Genomic DNA, 22,506 nt, shown 5'->3' with positions numbered 1-22,506 from the left:
ATTTTTATCACTGACAGATCCAGGCTAGATGTTTCCGGGCTTTATGCTTAGCTAGACCGTTGCTGGTTGTAGCTTCACATTTCCTGTATGAAAGTCGTTTCTCTTCTAACTATCAGGAAGAAAGCAGAAAGTGTGTTTCTAAAAAATAGGACTTTTTCTTGAAAGAAGCCATTTCTTGCTCGACACGAGTCATGTATGTTGTTTAAATGTAATATTTCTGAACAAAGTATTGATGCAAACTGTGAGAATTAAGTGAGTGGATGCAGATGACGTCATTTACTTTTGGTCGAGGTCGGTCAGCTCCTTCCCAACATCCTCGTACGTGGTGTGGAGGGCTCTGTGAATTTTCTGGAAGTAAAGAAAAAAAGAGAACTAGCTGTGAAATAAGTGATCACTTCATCAGCTGTGAAACAGAGCAGGAAAGATGAATAATTAGAGTTGCTAACATGCATTATTCTACTAAGTACAACACATCAGTGACAGCTATTTTGTGAAGAGGAAATATTCTGCTGATTTTCAATTTTCACATTTGTATTCTGTGTCTCTACTGTGACTGTGTTCACATGTTAAAAAAGTGCATAATGGTCGTCGTATAGCTCAGTGGGTAGAGCTGGCAGCCATATACTGGGGTTTGATCCCCATGCGGTGGACCCAGGTTCAAATCCGTCCCTTTGCCACACATCTTCCCCTCTGTCTCCGTACTTCTCAACTGCACTATATTAAAAAGGCACATGGTTGCCCCAAAAAATATTTTTAAAAAGTGCTTTATTTTTCTCACACTGCCTGAAACGAGAGCCACTCTGCTCTGATTGGTTTGCTGGATCCTTAACCTATCATGTACAATATGTATGAGCTCTAGCCATTAGAAGCACACATTTTTTTAAAGTGATGTCATTATGTCCAATCGAGGCGTTTTAAGGCAGAATGGAAGTGTGTGGGAGTGAACACTTTGGGATTTTAACCTTTGCAGACCATTTACCTCCACAAACAACCATTATAACAAACTACAGGAAAGAAAAACACCCCAAAAGCATAATGGGACCTTTTTAAAGAAAATCATGCTGCGGTGCTCCTCTGAATTTACAATAGTTTACTTAAATTATTCAGAAAGAGACTGTTTTTTATGCTTAATATTGTAAGAGAGGTTAATGTTTCAGTAGCTCAAGCCCAAAGTGCTTTGGTTGGACTGAAAAAACTGAAAAAATCACTCCAAACCAATCTTAAGTTTTAAGGCACGAGTTAAAGTCTTCATGATATATGTCTGGAGATACTCTAGGGAAAGGGAGACTCACTCCAGGTAGGGATTATCTTGAGGGACTAACTCAGACGTCGTCCTCTCAGATAACGGTGAGCTTGGTGATGAATGCTAAAGGCGGCCTGGGAGTGGCTGCCCTTTCAGAAGGATGTAGTAAACAAATGTGAGCCGTGTTGGCATCCATTGCTCACTCAAATATATTGCTACAGGCACCTCATTTGGGAGATGGCTAGACTTTCTTAAAAAACTTGATATGACCTTTAAATCCCCAATTTCTGTTTCCTGTGATGTACGTCGTATCGGAGACACCAGTTCCCCTAAGCCTCTGTTGCAAAAACACTCTTCCACTGACCTCTTTTATTCATTTACAATCTTTATCAGATTTAGATCCATTTTAAACGACCATATTTCCATGGTAGAAAGTGATAATAGATGAGCATTTGAATGAAAACGTACTACATTAAATGATCCGTGTAATATGTTTATAAATGAATCGCCTTAGAATACAACAAAAGAAGAATAAAGCACTGCCAGTGGGAACAGTTTAATAACTTTTTACTTAATTAACTTAATAATTAGTTTAAGTAGTTTTATACAGCGCAGCGCAAAAAAGAATTAGCTAATTACACAGTACCTAATTAGCAATACATTTAGCTTCAAGTTATATTATTAATGTTTATGAGAAATCGTTGTTAAATTGCCATTTAAAACATGAACACATTCAGTTTTGAATAAAATTGAAGTCCTGTTCTATGTTATTATGAGTTTCCAACAGTAGAGGGCGTAGGTTACCTGTAAAATAAGCATTAACTACAAGGGGTAAGGGACAGCAGTATGTTTGTGTGTGTGTGTGTGTGTGTGTGTGTGTGTGTGTGTGTGTGTGTGTGTGTGTGTGTGTGTGTGTGTGTGTGTGTGTGTGTGTGTGTGTGTGTGTGTGTGTGTGACATGTACTCTTGTATATGGTCGTACATGGAAGTAAAATGAAGATGGCAGTCTATCTTTATGCTTCTCTTCTCTGTGTGTGTGTGTGTGTGTGTGTGTGTGTGTGTGTGTGTGTGTGTGTGTGTGTGTGTGTGTGTGTGTGCGTGTGTGTGTGTGTGTGTGTGTGTGTGTGTGTGTGTGTGTGTGTGCATGAGAGACCATGTGAGTGTGTGTGCATGTGTCTGTACTCACCTGGCTGGTGTGCAGCCAGTACTGCAGTGTGTGGGCGCGTCGGAGGCGAGGGATGACCAGGTGATAGAAGGTGTGTTCACCTGCCAAGGTCAGCAAGGCTCCACCTACCCCCATACACAGCAGCACGAACAGCCCAGAAAAATGCTGGATCCCCATCTGAAGAGTCTGAGGACAGGGGGGGAGAGGGGGGTGGTATGGAGAGAGAGAGAGAGAAGGAGCGGGGAGGGAGGGAGGTTTGGGGAGTAACGCAGATTAGTAAAGACTTAAGCCGACACAGAGGAAAATACAGAGATTGATGATTTGTATTTACATAATTACCATTGAGGCCACTTTTTGTGAAAATGCAATTGATATTCTGCTGCTGTGCATCTAGTTTGTCTGTGTATGCCCATAAAAACAAACAGAAAGTGGAGAAGGCAGCAGCGTAAAAGACATGTTTGGAAAGAAAAGGACGTGGAGAACAGAAAAGCATAAAGAGCTGAGGGGGAAGCAGAACTGAGAGTAATAGAAAGGAGCAGCAGTAAGGAGGGAGACGGTAGAAAGAGATGATGGTTAATTGAAGAGAAGTTTGTTCCCATTTAGGGCGCCCACATTCCCCTTGACATTGTGTCTATCTCTTATGAGGATTTCATGTGCCTGGAGGAAGTGGAAGAGACAGTGGTGAGCTTTTCCAATACTCTCTAATAATGTTCCCTTCACCCGACTCATTTCTGCATTGCCTCTGATGGCAATTAGCCCTATGCTGACTCGACATATTCATCAGCGACAATACTGACCTCCTTTTGCTCCCAATCCAGAGGGCAAGACCACACTAATGCCTACATTGTTCGAGAGCAGTCCACTCCCTGGGCTTCAGATGGGAGGAAAAGTAATAGGTTTCTGATGCAGGGGTGAAGTTAAGGTTTTCATTTCACTGGAGAAACCTACGACTGTGTAATTGTGTGTGTTGCTATGATATGACTCAACTTTGAAGTGGGATTTAAAAGACATGGCCAAAGGGAGTTGAATAGCTTCTCCATTTACAAACAAGAGATATAGATACAGACAGTAGGCTCTTTTTACAGATCCTCAGTTCTTTAGAAAGGGAGGGCAAGAATGACGAGTTCACTGTCTCAGAACACAAATAGATATGGACATTCAGACAGTACGTGCCTGTAACTCCGGGTAAGGTCAGCAAATAGGCGTGAGTTTATGTGATGTACGTCTTTGTCCGTGTGTGTATGTGAACAGGTATCAGTGTATGTGTGCTTAGCTGGCAGGCAATCCAGCCAGAGTCCCAAAGGGAAACTCATTTATAGGAGTACAGCGGCACAAGGCTTTGCTTTACACACCACACACGTACACAATACATGAACACACTCTCCCCCCAATGACTTACCTCAGTGACGGCAAAGACTCGCTTCCCGCAGGGGACCACCTTATACCATTTGTCATGTAGCATGTCCATGAAGCCGTCAGACTTGTAGCGACTCACAAACTCTGACACATTACGGGTTAGAGGAGAGCCCTGCGGCAGGCCTATACCGTAACCTAAAATAGGAGACACACACACAGGTGTAAATACATATGCTAGATGTAACAGAATCTGCAAGAACATGCCTGAGGAAGAGACAGAAAAAAACTGTCTAGCGTGCATAGAAACCACAGCCAGGTGAGGTTAGCCAAAGGGCTGATGCCCTCTAGAAAAGGGAAATTTATAGGTCTCAGGCTTCAGAGGGAATCAAGATCAACTGATTTTCTCCCAGTGCATATGCAGTGCAACTACATTGCCCCAGGCTTTTCCCTGGTTTAGTGTTTGTGCGGTGAAACAAAGCACAAACCAACTAAAGCTGATGGAGGTGTCCCCTGCGTAGAGGACAAAATATCAGCCTGCTGTCTTTCATGAGACACGACTCGCTAAGTTGATGCCTGATTGGTATCGCGCCAGTATTGTCCTTACTAAGTGGATCAGATATTGGCCAGATGTGACCCGTCCATATTAATACAGTTTCTTTGTCAGTGTCATTATAAAAAATGCAGTGTTTCCGCTATCAGTTACATTTAATCACGGCAGGCTGCCACGTCAGTTTTTAGTGCCACATCCCTCCCTGGCCTCATGTAACCTCACATTAAAAAATGGTGCAAAGAGTTTCAAGCAGTGAGGTTTACAAATCTTTAAACCTGTTAAAAACAGAACACTACTTTATCAGGTACCTTGAGTTGGGGTATTGGAATTGGTATCGGGATGGATAAAGATAGATTAGTGCATTCCTAGGCTAGATATAGACTTCTGGGATCAATGTTGACATCTGAGCATCACGGAGCATGCTGTACACGATGTCACACGACACACACTTTTTTCTGTTGGAGCCTTGTGAAGCATCCTACTCTCAGACTGGAGTTGTCCTACATTATGGAAACACTTCAAGATAAAATGACAAATTGTCATGCCCGATGCTCTTTTCCATTTCCAACACTTCACATCCGTCAGATTGTTGAGCTGACATGAAGTAGTCTCCGAGGTTGTAGTGGGATGAAGTTCCTCTCAACCCCTTTCTCTCTTTAGTGGAGCAGACATACTGAAATACGCTCATACTGTACCCGTCTGTGCTCCGTACAGCTGTTCCCTTGGGATATGCACTCATGTGGCTGTGGTCACCTTGTGGTGATTTATTAGTGTAATATAAATTAGAATGAAAACACTGTGTAGGGAGGAGTTGGTCCAGCACCACCATGTGTTATGAGAGGAAATATCATTAATGTCAATACTTCCTTAAGTAAAATGTGTTTGATTTCCTTAAATTACTATTTGCTCACCTGTTCACAATCCCCCATCGCTTTGTCACCTTCAATAATGGTGTTTGGTTTTTTTTAATTTCCTGCGTGCTTGGTTATTTTCAATATGTTACATGGCTACATTTCCATTTGTGTTTGCAGCCAGTGTTCCCTGAAGCATCCCTGGAAAGTATTAAGAGGTATCTGACACTTTATGCAGCAATCAGGCTGTAATAGAAGATTCATTAATTTATTTTACTGGCAGTATTACGACACACTTAAAAAACTCAAATCTGAACGTGTAAAGAGAGAACACCCCCCCCCGTCTCAAGTTAAAGATTTTGTTTTGACAACAGCATTTTTTGGATTCCATAAAAAACCCATCATAAAATAATAATGAAGTAAAACAGCATCAGTCTCTAATCGTAGTGTGTGACTCAAAGCATTCACTCCACGCTTACTTCACACACATCGCCTCCAGTTACAGAAACAAGACTCAGTTTTGTTCAAAGGCCAAACAAAGATTAGTTTCACTCCATTTGCAGGGGAACTTGTTGAAATTAAAGATTTTCTGTACTTTATTACTTTACTTGCTCTGTCGATGGTGTTCCTTTGAAAATACCGTTCATGGGTTTAGTTTTGTTGAATGTTAGGGGATTTCAGGAAGGTGGTTTTACCTTAATTTAATCAACACCATTAGCATGGTTTGCATCTGTAAATGTTGTGAGGCTTTCTTTTAGGATAAGATTTTACCATTGCTTAAGGGGTGGGTGGAAGAAGATAAATGAAGGTGAGATATCGGGTTTCTTATCTTCAAAGATTCTGAATCGATTCCAAAATCCATTCCACAAAAAGCTTTTTCTACAAAAGCACCTAGATTTTGCTACTGATGGACAGTAATCCTACACACTGAGTCCAAGTTGTGTGAAGCATAATAGTGGTATACAGTGATATTATTTTTTTGCACATTAGCAATGGATTTGGCAAGTTTCTGGGATATAAAAGGGAAGCTAGCCTCTCATTGTATTATAGGAAAAGGGAGAATTTCAATTTTTTCAAAGAGGCTGTATTATGCTCATTTTCAGGTCCATATGTAATTTGTGTCTCTACTGTGACATGTTTACAGGCTTTAATGTTCAAAAAGCTCTTTATTTTTCTCATACTGCCTGTGCTGCAGCACCTCTTTTAACCCTCTCTGTTGTAAACCAGAGCCCAGAGTCTGCTCTGATTGGTTAGCTGGCCGGCTCCGGGGTGACTGGGCGCGACTGTGACTGCGAGGTAGTGCGGTCATATTCCAACCAGAAAGTTGTGGGTACAAACCCAGCCAGAGCAGTCAACATGTCAATGTATCCTTAGCAAGATACTTAACCCCTGATTTGCTCCCGATGGCATGTGTGAATGGGGTGAATGACATGTAGTATGTAAAGCGCTTTGAGGGGTCGAAAACACTGGATAAAGCGCTATATAGGTACAAGTCCATTCAGCCATTTACTGGTCAACCACTAAGAGATGTCCCACCCCTTAACCTGTCACTTACAATGTGTTGGATAGCCAATAGAAGGCTGAGTGGTACATAGTGATGTCATGGACGTAAACAAAGGAGTCAAATGGAGGGGTTTCTGGCATGGGGGGGAGTGGGAACTTTGGGATTTTAGCCTTTGCAGACCATTTACATGCACACAAACATATATAAGAAACTACAGGAAAGGGAAAACCCCCAAAAGCATAATAGGGCCTTCAACTTATTCCTGATTTTAATTCCAACCTTGAGATAATGCACACGTCTACCATTTGAAAATTGACTTGACAGCTGCTGTTATTGATAACTCTGCATGCTGATGTTTACATGCAATTTTATATGATGTGCAATTAGAGTTTGAAACTGCCGCTGTCACTGACGTCGATTTAATAGCTTCAAAGATATTTTAATTGCGCAATCAGCAATGCAAATCAATGTTATAGAACATTAAATATTAATCGTGCTTGATTTGTAGAAATAGTTTCACCCAACATTTGATTGCTACTGCGTTGAACTTCCTTATTTCCCTCTTGTTAAAAGTAAACACTGCTAGTGGGAGAACTAATGACACTAGACAAAGCAATAAAACATGGCACAATAAAATTATATAACTACAATATTTTTAATTAAGCTGAAGATCTAAGTACTTTTCCCACTGGTATTCATTGCTTTAATCTTCAGTAGTGGCACCCTCATGTGTCATTGCAACTTGACAGCTCGGTGTTGTCTTCCCCGCCCAGATTAAACTGCATCTGTTTTGCATTGCATCCCACGTAACTACAGGTACAAAACGAGAGGAATATGTCCCTCAGCTGAAAATCAAAGAACCCTCTCAGAGATTTATTGCTATACAAGACCTCCTGGGGTTGTTTTTTCTCATTTCATCTCTACTGCAGTGAAAGACAGTGTCATGCCAACAGCGCTTTGATGTGTGTGTATGATTGTCACGTTCTTGGCAGGTGTTTGTGAGTGAGTATATGTGTGTGTTGGCTGTCAAGGTGTGTGAGCCTGATGGGGGTTGTGGACAGAAACAGAGAATAGCAAAGGTTCACGTAACTGTCACACTCTGCTTCCTACATGACAAAGAGCGCCTAAGCCTCCCTCCCTTTGCTCTCACCCTCCTTTGACTTCCCTTTTCTGCTCATTTTTCTTCCACTCTTCCTCCTCTTTCCCCTGTCCGAGGTCATTTCTCTCCCACCGTTGCTGCTAGTCTTTTCCTCTGCGAGACCTCCCCCTATTTCTGTCCTCCCTTCAATTTCGTTCAAGTTCTGCGACACTCCATTCTTCTCTTTATCTCCGGAGTCCATTGCTTTGTCTTTCAGTCTGTCTTTTTTCCCTTCACTCAGACAGACAGCACTTTTCTGTCATCAGCCTATCTCTGTCCGCATTTCTTTAGAGCACTCAGTCAAATAGTGAACTTTAAGTGGGCAGCCACTTGTCATTTGTTTTGATTCTTTTCCCCAGGCATTCACATTTTCCATCACAACTCCCACAGCTGTCACTACAACCCCCCCCCCCACACACACACACACGACTCTCTTGCTCACAGACACACATCTGTGAACATCAAGTTTAATTCAAAAACACTTTACATAGGCTCCTAACAAAGGCACTGCTTCATTTTGAAATACAGTTCACAAGTGGTTTCTGAGCACAGAACTTATTATCTGAGCTTAAAAGTATTATGTTATAATGTTATATCTGTAATACTACTTTTTTTTATCGCCTTTCCTCTTAAGCATTGCTTCCTTTCATGTCTGGGATGTAATACTAAAAGGTTTTAACATAATTACCCACTTATTAAAAGTCAAGAAAGGACATATGCTTATTTTCAGGTTAATATTTGTATTTTGTGCCTCTACTGTGAAATGTTTACTTGCTTTATTGTTTAAAAAGCTCTTTATTTTTATCATACTGCCTGTGCTGCAGCACCTCTTTTCACCCTCAGAGCCCAGTCTGCTCTGATTGGGTTAGCTGGCCGGCTCTGTTGTGATTGGTCAACTGCTTATAGATGTCCCGCCCCCTTAGCCTATCACGTACAACGTTTTGGAGCACAAGCCAATAGAAGCAAGAGTGTAACATAGTGATGTCGCTGTGTTCAGGAAGTAAACAAAGGGGTCTAATCGATAGTGTGGGAGAGGAACCCCCTACCAGATGATTGCGATTTTAGCTTTTGCAGACCATTTACATGCACTGTATAACACACTACAAACAGCGTAATAGGGCCCCTTTAAAGCTGCAATACATCAGTTATATAGCGTTAGTGTTATATAACATCAGGGCGAGGATATAGCCAAACAACAAGAAGATATTAGCAGCTGTCCCTTTATACCAAAGACACTGATTGAGAATTAAAATGAGTAAATGTTGTTTGATGCGAGATCATTTGGAAAATGGCTTTAATGAGTAATTGCTTATTAAATAGTTTCTGATTAACTTTTGGCCAGTTCATCTTATCGATTGAACTCCACACTATGTATTATTTCTTTCGTAACCAATGCATTCTGCAGGAAAATTGTTTCGAATGGAGGCTATCCTACTTTGGAATTAAATTATTACACACACACACACACACACACACACACACACACACACACACACACACACACACACACACACACACACACACACACACACACACACACACACACACACACACACACACACACACACACACACACAGTGTCCTGATGTCACTCCTGCCAGACGTGAGCTGCCTGACCAACAACAGCCTCACCCCCACAACAAAATCTTCTGCCAGCCTCATTTTGATCTTCAGACGCGCTCTGTCCTGCTTCACTGAGCTTGTGTGTAGAACACTTATGCCCACAGGAACACACACACACACACACATACATACATAGGCACACACACACACACACGCGCACGCACACACAAATACAAACAAGCAGCGAGTGGCTGCATGTTCGATGGCAATATTATTAATGGGGTGTGTCTCGGCTGTCGTAAACATCTCCCAACAGCACTCAGTGAAAACAGACGCACAGCGGCCGCATCTCTCTCCACTTAAGTAGCCCAAAGATTTCGGCGGCAGCACCTCGCCTGCAGCATGTCCACAGTCACAATTCCTCCGGCGCCCGGTATCTCTCCGCCACAAACCCCTCTATAAATCCTGCCCGCATCCTCACATGGAGCAAATAACACTCCCTCTCTCTTTTCTCCTCCATCCTTTCTCTCCGTCCTCTCCTCTCCTCCCCCCTCCCTCACTCCATCTGCTTGGGGTGAAGGTTTGTCTTGATTAGGAGACTCTGTTGGCTGCCTCTTTTATCACTCGCTGTGCAGAAAGGCGCAAACTGGCAGTGGGCAAATGAAAGCCCTCTATCTCCTTCTTGTGCTCAACTCCCACCTCGCTCCCACCCCCTCACCGGCCCTCCATTTCTTTACCTTTGTTGTTCTTCCTCTTACTTTTCCCATCTCCTGTTTTGTCTTCAGTTTTCCCTATCTCCTCTCCTCCTCCTTCTGGATATTTCCTCTCTCACATTTCCTGTCTGGGTCATTTCCTGCTCTTTCTTCCTCAACCGTTCAGACTTATTGAGTTATTCATTCCCATCTCATTCTTCCTCACGCGTGCTGTGGGGTTGAATAGCTACCCGAGGCAGCTTGGATTTTCCGACTGCCTCTTCTTGTGGACAATGAGTCCAGTATTCAACTAACTGACCCTTTGTACATACCAATGAGACCTGCTTTCTCAGCCTCAAAATCACGAGTAATGCTGATGTCTCGTTGCTCATTTTCTCTTATGCAGTGAAGAAAGCCGTAGACAATCTCCAGTGAACGAGAGTAGTATAGTGAGCAGGGAACGTGGGAGTGGGGTCTTTCTGAGGCTATGCTTTGATTGTCAGAGAAATGGTATCAAAGTAAGTGTTCGGTCCTCTGTGGCACTCTTACAAGTATATGTTTACTGTCTTGTTTGTCTCAGAGGTATGGGATGAAAGGAAAAGGCTGAACCGAACAAATATACACACAAGCATCAGACTAATTCTATACCTGTAGAAACACTCAAGCGACTGAGTTTGGGTTAGAGGTTAAACGCTTGGTACATCCGATAAATGTGTTCTGCCAGCGGAAATTTGTTTTCAAAGTCACCTTCAGAAGGCGTGTATGTGCATATGACATGCGACTAAAATACAATACAACTCGCTGTAATGGATCGAGCCTTTATTTTCCTCAATGAAAAGGAGCACCGGAGTTTTATTGGCACTAAGACATAATTTATTTTGACAGGTGGTCAGCAGCCTTTATTATTTAAAGTGATCCAATTTGCTCTTGTTCTGCAAAATAAAATGCTCATATGCAGCATATAGCACACACATATCCACTACGGAAACGTCTACAACCGTTATTACTGCAGTCCCTATAATTTTCATAAAGCTATAGTGGTTCTGCCAAACAAATCATTACTTAAAAAAAAAAACATGATTTATTACTCATTATTTATCATTAGCTATTGAGCACGTTTGCAATTAGTCTTGTAAACACAATCTCAAAACAGAATGAAATAAGCCATTATTGACTTACAGGCGTATTGACCAACAAAGCAATGCTGCAGCGGTGCAAGATGCAGTTATGTTTTCCCGTTAGGTTTTACAGGACTTCATGTCAGTGCCTGCAAGATATTGTAACTGAATTCCATACATTTAGGTCAGCATGTTCCACTACATGCTGCATATATACATTTTGGTACTATTTCAAAACTTCTTCAACAGGCTAGGCTATTATATATGTATGAATATGTATTTTTAGTGGTTTGGGTCGTAAACATCCAAAAGTTATGTGGGAAAAGAAAACGTAGCTTTGGTAAACATGAAAACATGTAACCAAAGTGTAAAAAGTTTTTCTGCGATCTGCTTGACTCCAATTTATGGCTTTCATTTCTTCCCTGCGTGCCATGGCTCATGTTTTTCTGATGGAAAAATGAGCAATGACTTTACTCTGACAAAATGTCCTCCCACTGAAAACAATTTCCTTTAACAATAGTACCAGAACATGCACACACACATAAATGCACCACACCTGCACTTCTCTCACACACTTTTGTAAGCTCACTCATTTCTTAAGCAATGTATCTCTCATATTTCATTATTCTAACTCCCTTTGTGGATCATTAGCTGATTTTCGACTGGCAGTGGATCCATCTATATGCTTCACGACTTTGATGCAGTTAGTTTGACCTGTAAGGGTTGAGTCCAAAGTCTTCTGACTGGACGCTGTTGTTAATAATAGATGGTTGAATTCTTGAACCCTGCAGCGTTAAAAGTTCATACAGTGAATCACTGTGTTATTCTGTCAATCAGGTAGCTAACAACGGTATTTGAGCTCCTTACTGAGCGTGTGTGAGTATGTGCATACTATACATTTCTTTATACATGTGTGTTAGTGTGTGTAGATGTGCATGCTTTGAGGTGTAGATCGAATATACGCGAGCCTGCTTGTGTGAGTGTTGCATGAACAAGAGAGCGGTTTGCCATACAGGTACAGCATGTGTGTGTGTAAAGGTATCCCTTTTGGATGTGTGTATTTCTGTGCGAGTACATAATCACATTGTGGGGACTCACTTGCCAACTCCAGACAAAAAGTAGGTCCCCACAAGGTCAATTTATTTTAGGACATTTGGCTCGATTTGAGGGTGAAGAATTATACTTGTATTAGGTTAAGCTTCTTGTAAAGGTTTGGAGTCAGACAAATAGTGGTTTTGGTAAGTGTAACTTGATTTGTACGGCATGTGTTACAAAGTGATTTACAAATAGGAAGAGTAAATAAAGACACAGACAAGTAAAGACCAAAGAAAAACATTTAGCTGTAAGGTTTTAAAAACAAAATGCTACTAGGTAATGACTGCATTTCCTCCCAAGAATTAAAAACGAGTATTTATGAATGCTCACCTTCAATGGCGAAAGGCTTCCCCACGGTGAGCAGTTTGCACTCGGCGTCGATAGAGACCTCAAAATCCAAAAGGGCTTTGTCCATGATGAACGCATCCAGGGCAGGAGGATCTGTCCTTCACCACAAACACACACACACACACACACACACACACACACACACACACACACACACACACACACACACACACACACACACACACACACACACACACACACACACACACACACACACACACACACACACACACACACACACACACACACACACACACACACACACACACACACACACACACACACACAGATTTAAGAGAAAAGCATTAATTAAAGACAACTAACCTAAAACCCCTAAGGACCTTTAAATCCGATTTACTTCCCAAACTTTCTCACACGAGCCATGCAGGATTTCGGTCCTGTCATCCCTTTTTGTCATTTAAACACAGGATGAGATTAACTGCATTCTAATACACTGAGTAAACACATACATCATTACCTAAACCAACAGGCTCTGCTGCGGACTGATAAGCATTATACACACTGCTGAAGACTCTCCTACTCCGCTATATCGATCCAATTGACCCTAATTGACTCTTAATTCTAGACCGTTCCTCTGTGTCCAGCCTCTGCCGCTGACGGGAGATAAGTTTGAGGCTACGGAGCACAACACACTGGATTTTAATGATATACCTAAACCCAAACACATTTTTATAATAGAAAATAAGATTTTCTGACACACGCTCCCAAGAAGGCCCGATGCGCACACACACACACACACACACACACACACACACACACACACCGAATTCGACTGGCGGACGGATAAACAAGCACTAATGCATGAATTGGAAAAATCATGCACACAAGCACATAGACAGCTTAATGGGGGAAAATAGAGATCAAATTACCCGGGACTTGTTGTTATTCAGGATGTTTGCTGCTAAACAAAAAGATTGACTTTACAAAGTCTGTGCTGGCAAAGCAGAAACGTCTGTTCCCATCTGTCTAGGCCTGTCAAACTCCAGGTTGAAGGAAAAGTGAGAGGAAATACTTCTTCTGGGATAAAAGAGGCTGGGAAGGCCTTAGGGATAAAAGTGGTGTGTGTGAGCATCCAGATATAGAATACAGAATGAAAGTGTGTAGGATGAACTGTAGGCCTGTGTGTTTATTATTCAGAGGTGGAAGAAGTACTCAGTTACAAATGAAACTCCTGCAAGTAAAATCATACTTAAGTAAAAGTACAAACGTTTTAGCATCAAAATAAACTTTAAGAACCAAAAGTAAAAGAACTCACTATGAAGACTGTCCCATTAATATATATATATATATATTTATCACAGTTATTGATGCAAACATGTGTTTATTAAAGCTGGTAAAGGTGCAGCTAATTCAAATTACTTTGTATGCTGCAGGGTAGATTGTGAATTTACTCCAGATGTAACTAAAGTCTTATTCAAGGGTTGGTTTTTATTCACATCATTAATCCAAAGTAACTAAAGGTATTACATTAATGCAGTGGAGTAAAAGTACACTATTTACGGAGTACAAACTGAAATACAAGTCCCTCAAAATTGTATTTAAGTACAATACTTCAGTAAATGTACTTGGTTACTTTTCACCACTGACATTATTACGACTCTGTATGTGTGGCCCTGTGCATTTTGTCTCTCCAGGCTTTTGAGATTGTACTCCTCTAAGGCTTGAGCACCGTATTGGGGTCAGTAGTTCTGCCAACACAGTATTTCATTCTCTCACTCCGGTCCTCTGCCCTGCTGTGACTTCCACTCCTGCTTTGCCTCGCACGCAAACAAACACCGCCTTCATCTTCCCTGTACTCGTCCTCTTTCTCTGAACAAGCGCTTTATCTTCCTAATTGTATCACATAGTCAGCACATGCAGTATCTCAGCATCTCTGCGGGTGCTCTGTGACGCTGCCTTGTGCCTGAGAGGCGTTAGTGGTTATAGCTGTGAGTGTGTTTTTGCTGTGTGTGGTACAGAACGTCTGTGTGTCTAAACAAAGGGTAAATCAGGATAAACTCATTTCTGTTAGCATGTCTCAATATACAGAGGTTACATGTTACTTATTACATGTACAATGTTCCTTACACAAATGCAAATTTTCACAGTATGATTTAAATTACATGCTGTGATGTCACGAGAGGATTGAATCTTCAACTTGAGGTCAGCAGGCTGATTTAAAACTTAATCTGGTGCTTTTTTGGTCTTTCACAACCATAAAACGTATAATATGCTCACTAATAAACAAAACTAAAAGCTTAAGGTAACTAAGGATTTTTTTCCGACCGCTCAACGTAACTGAAACTGCTTCTTCTGAGTGTGCACCTCAGTTCTTGTCTCTCCTCCCTCCATCAGCAAAACAATGTTCAGCTGGGCAGCGGCCATCTTCCCAAATGCCCTGCTGATTGTGGGAGTTGGAGTCCCTGTTGCATCCGCCGAGAGGGAATGTATCGGCCCTCTATGATGCAGCCTCTCGAGACATCACAATACGAATATGGAAGTACTGAAGATTTCAATCGTACTTTTAGTTTTGATGTTGCAGTAAAAAGTTAAGAATGTGTATACTCCTCCATTGCCATAGGTACATATTCATATGTACGTCAATTAAATGTACGTAAGTCATTAAAGTAGTTATGATATAAAAACATGATCATTCAATTTAAAGAAAAAGACAGAGAAGTTATTCAAAATATTGCCGAGTATTGCTTTTCTTTACCATCAGGTTCTATATGTGCTGCTCATCTCTCTCTGCAAAAACCACTGGAGTATAAAAGAATCCATGAGATGCCGCATCAATAACATGAACACGAGTGCCCTTGATATAATTGAGCTTTCTGAGTATCCTGAATATGTGTACGATACATTTTTGGCTGCTCTTGTCTTCCATTACTGGTGATCAGGAACATTCAAGCAAAGCATTAAAGGCATAACACGTCAAACAGCCAGACAGCAAAGTGGGTTAATCATCAGATCCTAAGGTAACTCATACACTTGCCTTCACATACACACAACATGAATGTTATTTTTAGGTGAATATATAAGGTTGCATGTTCAAAGGGACAAGTAGCAGCGCACACACTTCCAGATCTTGAATATATGGCGAACTGTAGTGGCAAGGGTCCCAAAAAACTGCAGTCACAGATAAAAATCTTCTAATTAATGGTAGGCAAAAACAAACACGTTTCAGCTAAAAGCCATGTGTGGCATAATTAAACCTGCAGAACAGCAATTTATATACAGAGGTTAGGTTCACACAACCATCAGGAGAGAAAATATAATTGTATAAAAGGATCCATCCGCGAATGAACCGCCCAGACACAGCCTCTCGTAATGAAGGAGGTGTGACCGCATTAGTCTGAAATAACAGAGCCTAGTGTCACAACCTGAGAAGGGATATATACAACTGAATGCTGGAAAACATATGGCAAGAGTTTTAGCGATAACAGATACATAAATTATATTACGTAATACAGAAAATGTGACATGTGACCTCGAGGGGCAAAAAGTAAAACAATTAGTTTATGCTTGAAACTTTTCAAAATGCACTATTGAACGATCCACTTAAATAAAGGGCTCTAAGTAAATAGATAAGTCCCCGAAACTGAATAGTATGATGATTATACAAAAGTGTTTCCAGGTACATGCTATTAGTCTCCATTATAACACCCTTTTTCAGTAATTTATCCATTTACTGGATACTTTGAGCACTTATTCACGCAGAGAATTCATTACTGCATTTCACACAGTTTTAAGCATGGAATAATTGTATTTTTCCTCATAAATGTGAGAAGTAATATCAATTAATTTAGATAATTTTCTGAATTATGTATTAGGTTTATTCAATTTATGTGTATTTTCACTCATTTGTCCGTTTGGTCCATCTCTTCTAATAGCTTTGCAGTGTTGGACATTCGGTTTTATTATAAGGACACTTCCAGGCTAGCGGAAACATGATGCTTTAAGCCCACGCTAAATAACAACACTTTATCTGTGAGCCACGTTGTCTTGTTATATGTTCCAAGTAAACATAATTTGTGGAAAATAATTAGAACCGACATAAGACTTAAATTAAACCCACAATGGTACAATACTGTGCATCAAATTATGCTCATTTTCAGGTTCATATTTGTATTTTATGCCTCTACTGTGACATGTCTCCATGCTTTAATGTTCAAAATGCTCTTTATTGTTCTCATACTGCCTGTCCTGCAGCACCTCTTTTCACCCTCTGTCTGAAACCAGAGCCCAGTCTGCTCTGATTGGTTAGAAGGCCAGCTCTGTTGTGATTGGTCAACAGCTTATAGATGTCCCGCCCCTTAGCCTATCACGTATAAAGTGTTCGAGAGCTAGGGAGGGAATTTGGGGATTTTAGACCATTCACAAAAACATCTAACACACTAGGAAGGAAGATCCTCAAAAAGCATGATAGGGCCTCTTAAGTTGACCCAACTTGAACTGTCTTTAAAACATGCAGGTTTAATACTTTTATTTCCTCCACTGCTTTTGAATGAACCCTAACTAGAAATACGTCCTTCTATTTATTTGTCTGTTTTTATCTTTTGAAATGTTTCCTATCCTTTAAATGTGTGTTTTATTTTGTATTCAATGTTGGAAAACTTTTAACCGATTTTGTGAATAATTGTTTCGCATAATTAAACTTGCCTTGTCTACTTCTTTCATCTCCTCAACAATCCCCATTCGACACCCGTTTCATCTATTCGTTTGTCCCTGGCCCTCATCTCTACATCTCTGCACTTTTAATAAACAAAAATATTTACCCTAAACTAAATTTATGTAATTCACTGGCTTTCATCTCACTCGTACATTTTTGGTAGTTTATGCATGAGGAAAAGCTCTTACTAATGCAGGGTGTGAACACATGCAGCTCTCACAGCGATGACTCGTGTGATGGTATATCAGTCGGATGCAAAAGCAAACAGCGTGTTCTCTATAATAAGAAATCATCAACCGATGGGTTTGACACAACATCACTGCAGGTGGAAAAATATCAAAGGGAAAAACAACTCAAATTACAATGAGCTGCTGAGAGATATTGCATCGATGTTAGATAGAAATGTCAGCATGTTCATAGACAGGCTTCCTGAGCCGGAAATACGAGCACGCAAACATCTGAATTGATGATGTCAGCGGGTATCATTTTTGATTTAGTACACATGACATTTGATCTGCATGTGCTTCCGTGCAATCCGATCGAAATCTGATTGAAGGATGTAAATATAGTGATGCAGATCAACCGCACGGATCCAAGGAGGTGTTCCTTAGTCACCGTCTATGGATGACCTTCAGTTGACATCCTTTTATTCACTACTTTCTGTAGGATATCAAAGGAAAAGGATATGGACATTTTAATTTAATGGATGATTTTCTGTTCTGTATTTAAATTGACTTTGTTGTCTGTAAATCTACCCCCTTTGTTCTTGTTGTCAGGAACACAATTGCTATGCAGAGAGCGAGGGAAAGTAAGGGCAGAGACAACAACAGAAAACAGATTTAATCGTGAGCGGATTTTTTTTGGTTTCAATTTGTTTTGTTTTTTTGTGTCTTACTTCAGCATGTGCACTCCTTCTGGGGTGGTGGGCTGGTTGAAGCGTCTCATGTAGTCGTGCATCTCCGGGAAACTCTTCTTCATGTAATCCTCAGCGCTGCTCTCCCTCACCGTCCCGAAACGGAAGCCCATGGACGGATGGTGCAGCTGAGGAAATGAAACAGGAAGACACGGACAGACAAAGGGTGAAGATGTGTGATTAAATCAGAAAGAAGGTGCAAGGATATCATGATGGAGCTCATATTGAATTCACAACAGCCCTGAACTCCCTACAGGGTTTAGGGATACGGAAAATGATAATCCTCCACAAATAATTCTACTCTATACTCATTAGACCGTCCTTGTGTGAGATTAGCTTGTGTGTTCTTGTAGCTGGGGGTCTGTATGTGTGTGTGGGGGGATGCCGACATGCATGCAGTTGCAAGTTTTGTGTCCTTTTTTGCAGTCTGACCTTGTCGTCATGAATTCCCGACACCTGCTCGAAGGTCTTCTCCCCGACCATGACCGCGGCTAGGTTAGCGGTGTAGCTGGACAGCACCAGCAGACAGAAGATGGCCCAAAGGTTCATCAAGAAGCGCCCGGTCCAGCATTTAGGGGTCTGTAGAGGGGAGGTGCATGCCAAGAGAGAATCAAATGTCTGTGTTTGGCTTTTTACTAATTATTAAAACCATTTCACGGATCAGAACAGAGGTGTAACACAGAAAATGTCAACAGACTGAGAGATAGATAGACTGTGAGATAACAAACATTGAGGAGAGGTTTAATTGATTAAAAATACAACTGTGCGAGAAAAGACGCCTTTATAAATGTAGAACCCCCCCCAGAAAAACAACTTAATTGAACCCAAATAAGAGTTATCAAGTTAATCACAACAGGAGCTAATGCAAGTGTGACTGTTTTTGAGGCACATCAGAAATATCTTTTCCATGAAATTGCCTGCCTGGAGGAATAGATCCACCTGAACACTGTGATCATTTATTTATTCCACCAATTAAAATCCACTTAACTGAGGAAAAGAGATGAATTTCTATTGTTTCAAAGGTACGGGATTAATGAGACATTAATTATACAAACAAGGTTGTAACCCATTATTGCGCGGGTGTTCGGTTTGTTTTCAACTTTCTGTATAATTAGTTGGTGGATTTGAAAGGCGAGAAAAGGGAGGATGGCATGCACAATATGCTAAACGTCTTCGATGACATTGTTGTTCCACGTTATTGTGTACCAAGGGAAATTCAAGATTACCATTTTTCTTGCGCTACAGCTGTTAGTCCAGGATTTAATGATCAAGACAACAACAGGCTTCGAATGTGGGGTTTTTGATTTTCAATTTTGCATGCTGAATCAACAACCGGAGATTAGTTTTGATACAAGACTCTTGTAAAGGACTTGATGACTCTATTCTGTACATGATATCATCCTTAAAGAACCAGTATGTCAGATTATTGGGGGCATTTATTGTAAAATGTGAATGTATCATGCATAACTGTGTGTTTATGTTTGTATTATTACTTGAAAATAATTGTCGCCCACAACAGAATTCCCCCTTCATAGTTACATAGGCAGCTGGTTTCACAGAGCCATGTTGCACAGCAGTGTTTCTACAGTAGCCTAGAATAGACACACCAAACACTGGCTCTGGCATTAACGCTTTTATGTCACCTGAAGGCCAACATAGTGCTCTGACAAGCTTGGAAATGGAGGGGTGAGGCAAGGTGACTAAATCCTACACACTCTTTTTAAATATTGAAACTAAAGCTGTATTAAAAAAATAAAAGCTAAGATCGGACTGTTAATTCATTCATGCAAAATCAGATTTCACAGATTATCTTACATCTTTATTCATAAGTGTTTTACCTTAACGTTTAAAGAGAAAATGTTTCAAGGACCAACTCTACCTCGAGTGTTTGGCAAATATAACAATTCCTGCTAACACTGGTCAAGGTTGCTGGAGTGTTTAACAAGACAAAGCTGCTACATCCGCCTCTGCTAGTATCCAGGACCAGCTTCTCCATGGCCTTGTGTCATGCCCTCAATTTCTACCTCCATTTCCAGCTAGCCAACAGCCAACCCCCCCCCACCCCCACCCCCACCCCCCCCTCTCTTATGTATCTGTGTGAGTGTGTGTCTAATTGTAGGAGAGTAGACAGGTGTGCGAGAGTTGGGCAACCCACTGCCACTCATCATGATTCGCCCTGCCATAAACACCCAGTTCACACTCGTGCAGTCAGTCATGCTTCTGGGCTCTTTTGTTTCTCGCTACTTTGCTGTCAGAATTTGCATATAACTAATGTCTGTTTGCCTTTGTCTGCAGTAACGGCACAACAGGCAGTAAGCTGGTGGTTGGACAACATGCGCATGACTGCTACATTTTAAGAGAAACCCTCCATTCATCACTCTTGATTGTGTGCCTTTGCTTTGGACAAAAGAGCATTTCTGCATTTGATTTGTTTGCTTTGACTTTGAACACTCCAATACAGGTGTCTCCTGGGAAATAAGTTATTATGAGCAGTCTAGCACATGATTTACTTGCCCTCCCCACAGCTTAAATAAACATGACTCTTTGGCTCTGTCCCAGCACAAAGAGGTGCAGAAAGCTGCTCAAGGGCATTTAAACAGGTCACACTGCTACTAATAGGCATAACCTGTTCATTGACACATTGCCAGTTTGCCAGGGTCAAACCTGTGACCTTTCAATTAGGGGAAGGTCTCTCTAATCAGTTGGCTTCTGTTTCAACCAAGTCATATCTCAACCCTCTTTCGGGACAACGGGAGATTAAATACATTTTTACAACAGTGTGCATCCTCACTTAGTGGAGTTGGGATAGATGGGAATAATTAAAGCAAATGATGTTTGAGATATTTATCAGAATGTGCTGCATGAACATTTAGAGAGCAAGTATAAGTTATCATAATGATGGATTTGTTGGCACTGTATATGACTGTTTATAAAACAAAGAATGCAGAGGACAGTTTTTCATCGGTGTGTGCGGCGGTGTGACACCATCCGTCAAACATGACAGGTTTCTGAAGATTGCCGTTACCGCAAGGCTACATTTAATCTCCTTACGTATTCATACTAAACAAATGGCATGAAAGTACAGTTTTTTTAATCTTTAAAAGGCAATACATCGTTTTTCATCTTGCTACATTTTCTAAATAGACAGATTTGCCTAACTCGAGTACCATTTGTCTTCGTCGATCACTTTTCCCTCACATTTCTCAATAATTCAGCCTGGCTCTCCAACTTTGCCAACCCAAAGCCCTCTAACTTACATCATCCTCTGTCCGCCCACCTCCATGTCACCCTCATTGTGATGCTTCTCTCTGTGCTTGCACACTTACCCTTTCAACCCTGTCTTACAATTCTCCGTCCACATCCCTAATACTTTCTTTTTGAAGCCCATTTCTCAATTTGCACTCTCACCTTTCCTCTTCTCGTTGGCCCTCTTCCCCCTATCTTCTTGTTTTCAACTTTGTGTCTGACTACTTTGGGGAGTTAACCTCTACTCGCTCACGCATTTCTCACCTTCATCCATCCCCATCATCCCTGCCATAACTCCTTCAATCTTTGTCGGCCCACTTACCCTTTCCCCTCTCCCTCCCAGTATGTGCATTATCCTCCCTGCACCTCGCTACTCCATCACTGCCTACCTTCCTAACCTCTCCCCTATCAATCTTTTCTCCTCCCTGGCCATTTCTATCGTCTTCGCCTCTAACTTCCTCTTTCCACCAAACTGTTTGTGTACTCTTAATAATAATGCCCCCCTCCACTCCAATCTCTGCTGTTTCTATTCCCTGGCCCACCCGTGCATGATGCCTATTTATCACACAGAGGAAAGCTACTTTACCTTGGTGGCGACGGTACGTCCAAACAGAATGGCATAGCAGAGATTGAGTGCGGAGGAGTAGGAGAAGACTCGCAGCCTGTTCCTGCCATGTGGTGTCATGCCGAAGGGGCTGTTCCACTCGTACAAGGTGAGGAAAAGCGCGGTGAGGTGCAGCGTGACGAAGATACCAACCCACATGGACCAGTGGAGAGGCCACATGAAGGCTCCGATGGGGGCTGCTGTGTCCCGGCTGCGAACCTGGTAGGTCAAAAAGAAAAAAGAACCGGCTTTTTAACTTCAAAAGTGACATGAATTGTATTTTGTGCTACATTTTGAATATAATTTAACCTTCAAATTGCAGTATCTTGTCAGCTTAAACACTCAGCCATACCTAAGTTTGAAAAACAAGTCCATACATTGTTTCAACTTTGGGCTATTAATCACTTTGTAAGGGTAAGAAATCACTCTTTCGAAAGGGCGCTGTATTG

At 41.3% G+C, this 22,506-nt stretch overlaps 1 protein-coding gene across 1 annotated transcript in view; it reads right to left on the bottom strand.

Annotated features, from left to right (window-relative positions):
- Positions 1–22,506, bottom strand: part of LOC134881030 (glutamate receptor ionotropic, NMDA 3B-like) — a 70,027-nt gene that overhangs the window by 3,948 nt on the left and 43,573 nt on the right. Inside the window, 7 exon segments of the mRNA XM_063908134.1 lie at positions 281–348; positions 2,429–2,593; positions 3,807–3,958; positions 12,605–12,720; positions 18,190–18,335; positions 18,640–18,786; positions 22,040–22,276. Coding sequence (XP_063764204.1) covers positions 281–348; positions 2,429–2,593; positions 3,807–3,958; positions 12,605–12,720; positions 18,190–18,335; positions 18,640–18,786; positions 22,040–22,276 — 1,031 coding nt within the window.

The sequence above is a fragment of the Eleginops maclovinus genome, chromosome 19, assembly GCF_036324505.1.
Source record: "Eleginops maclovinus isolate JMC-PN-2008 ecotype Puerto Natales chromosome 19, JC_Emac_rtc_rv5, whole genome shotgun sequence".
NCBI classification, from domain to species: domain Eukaryota; kingdom Metazoa; phylum Chordata; class Actinopteri; order Perciformes; family Eleginopidae; genus Eleginops; species Eleginops maclovinus.
The sequence above is the reverse complement of the archived record's forward strand: the minus strand, read 5'-3'. Positions and strand labels throughout refer to the sequence as shown.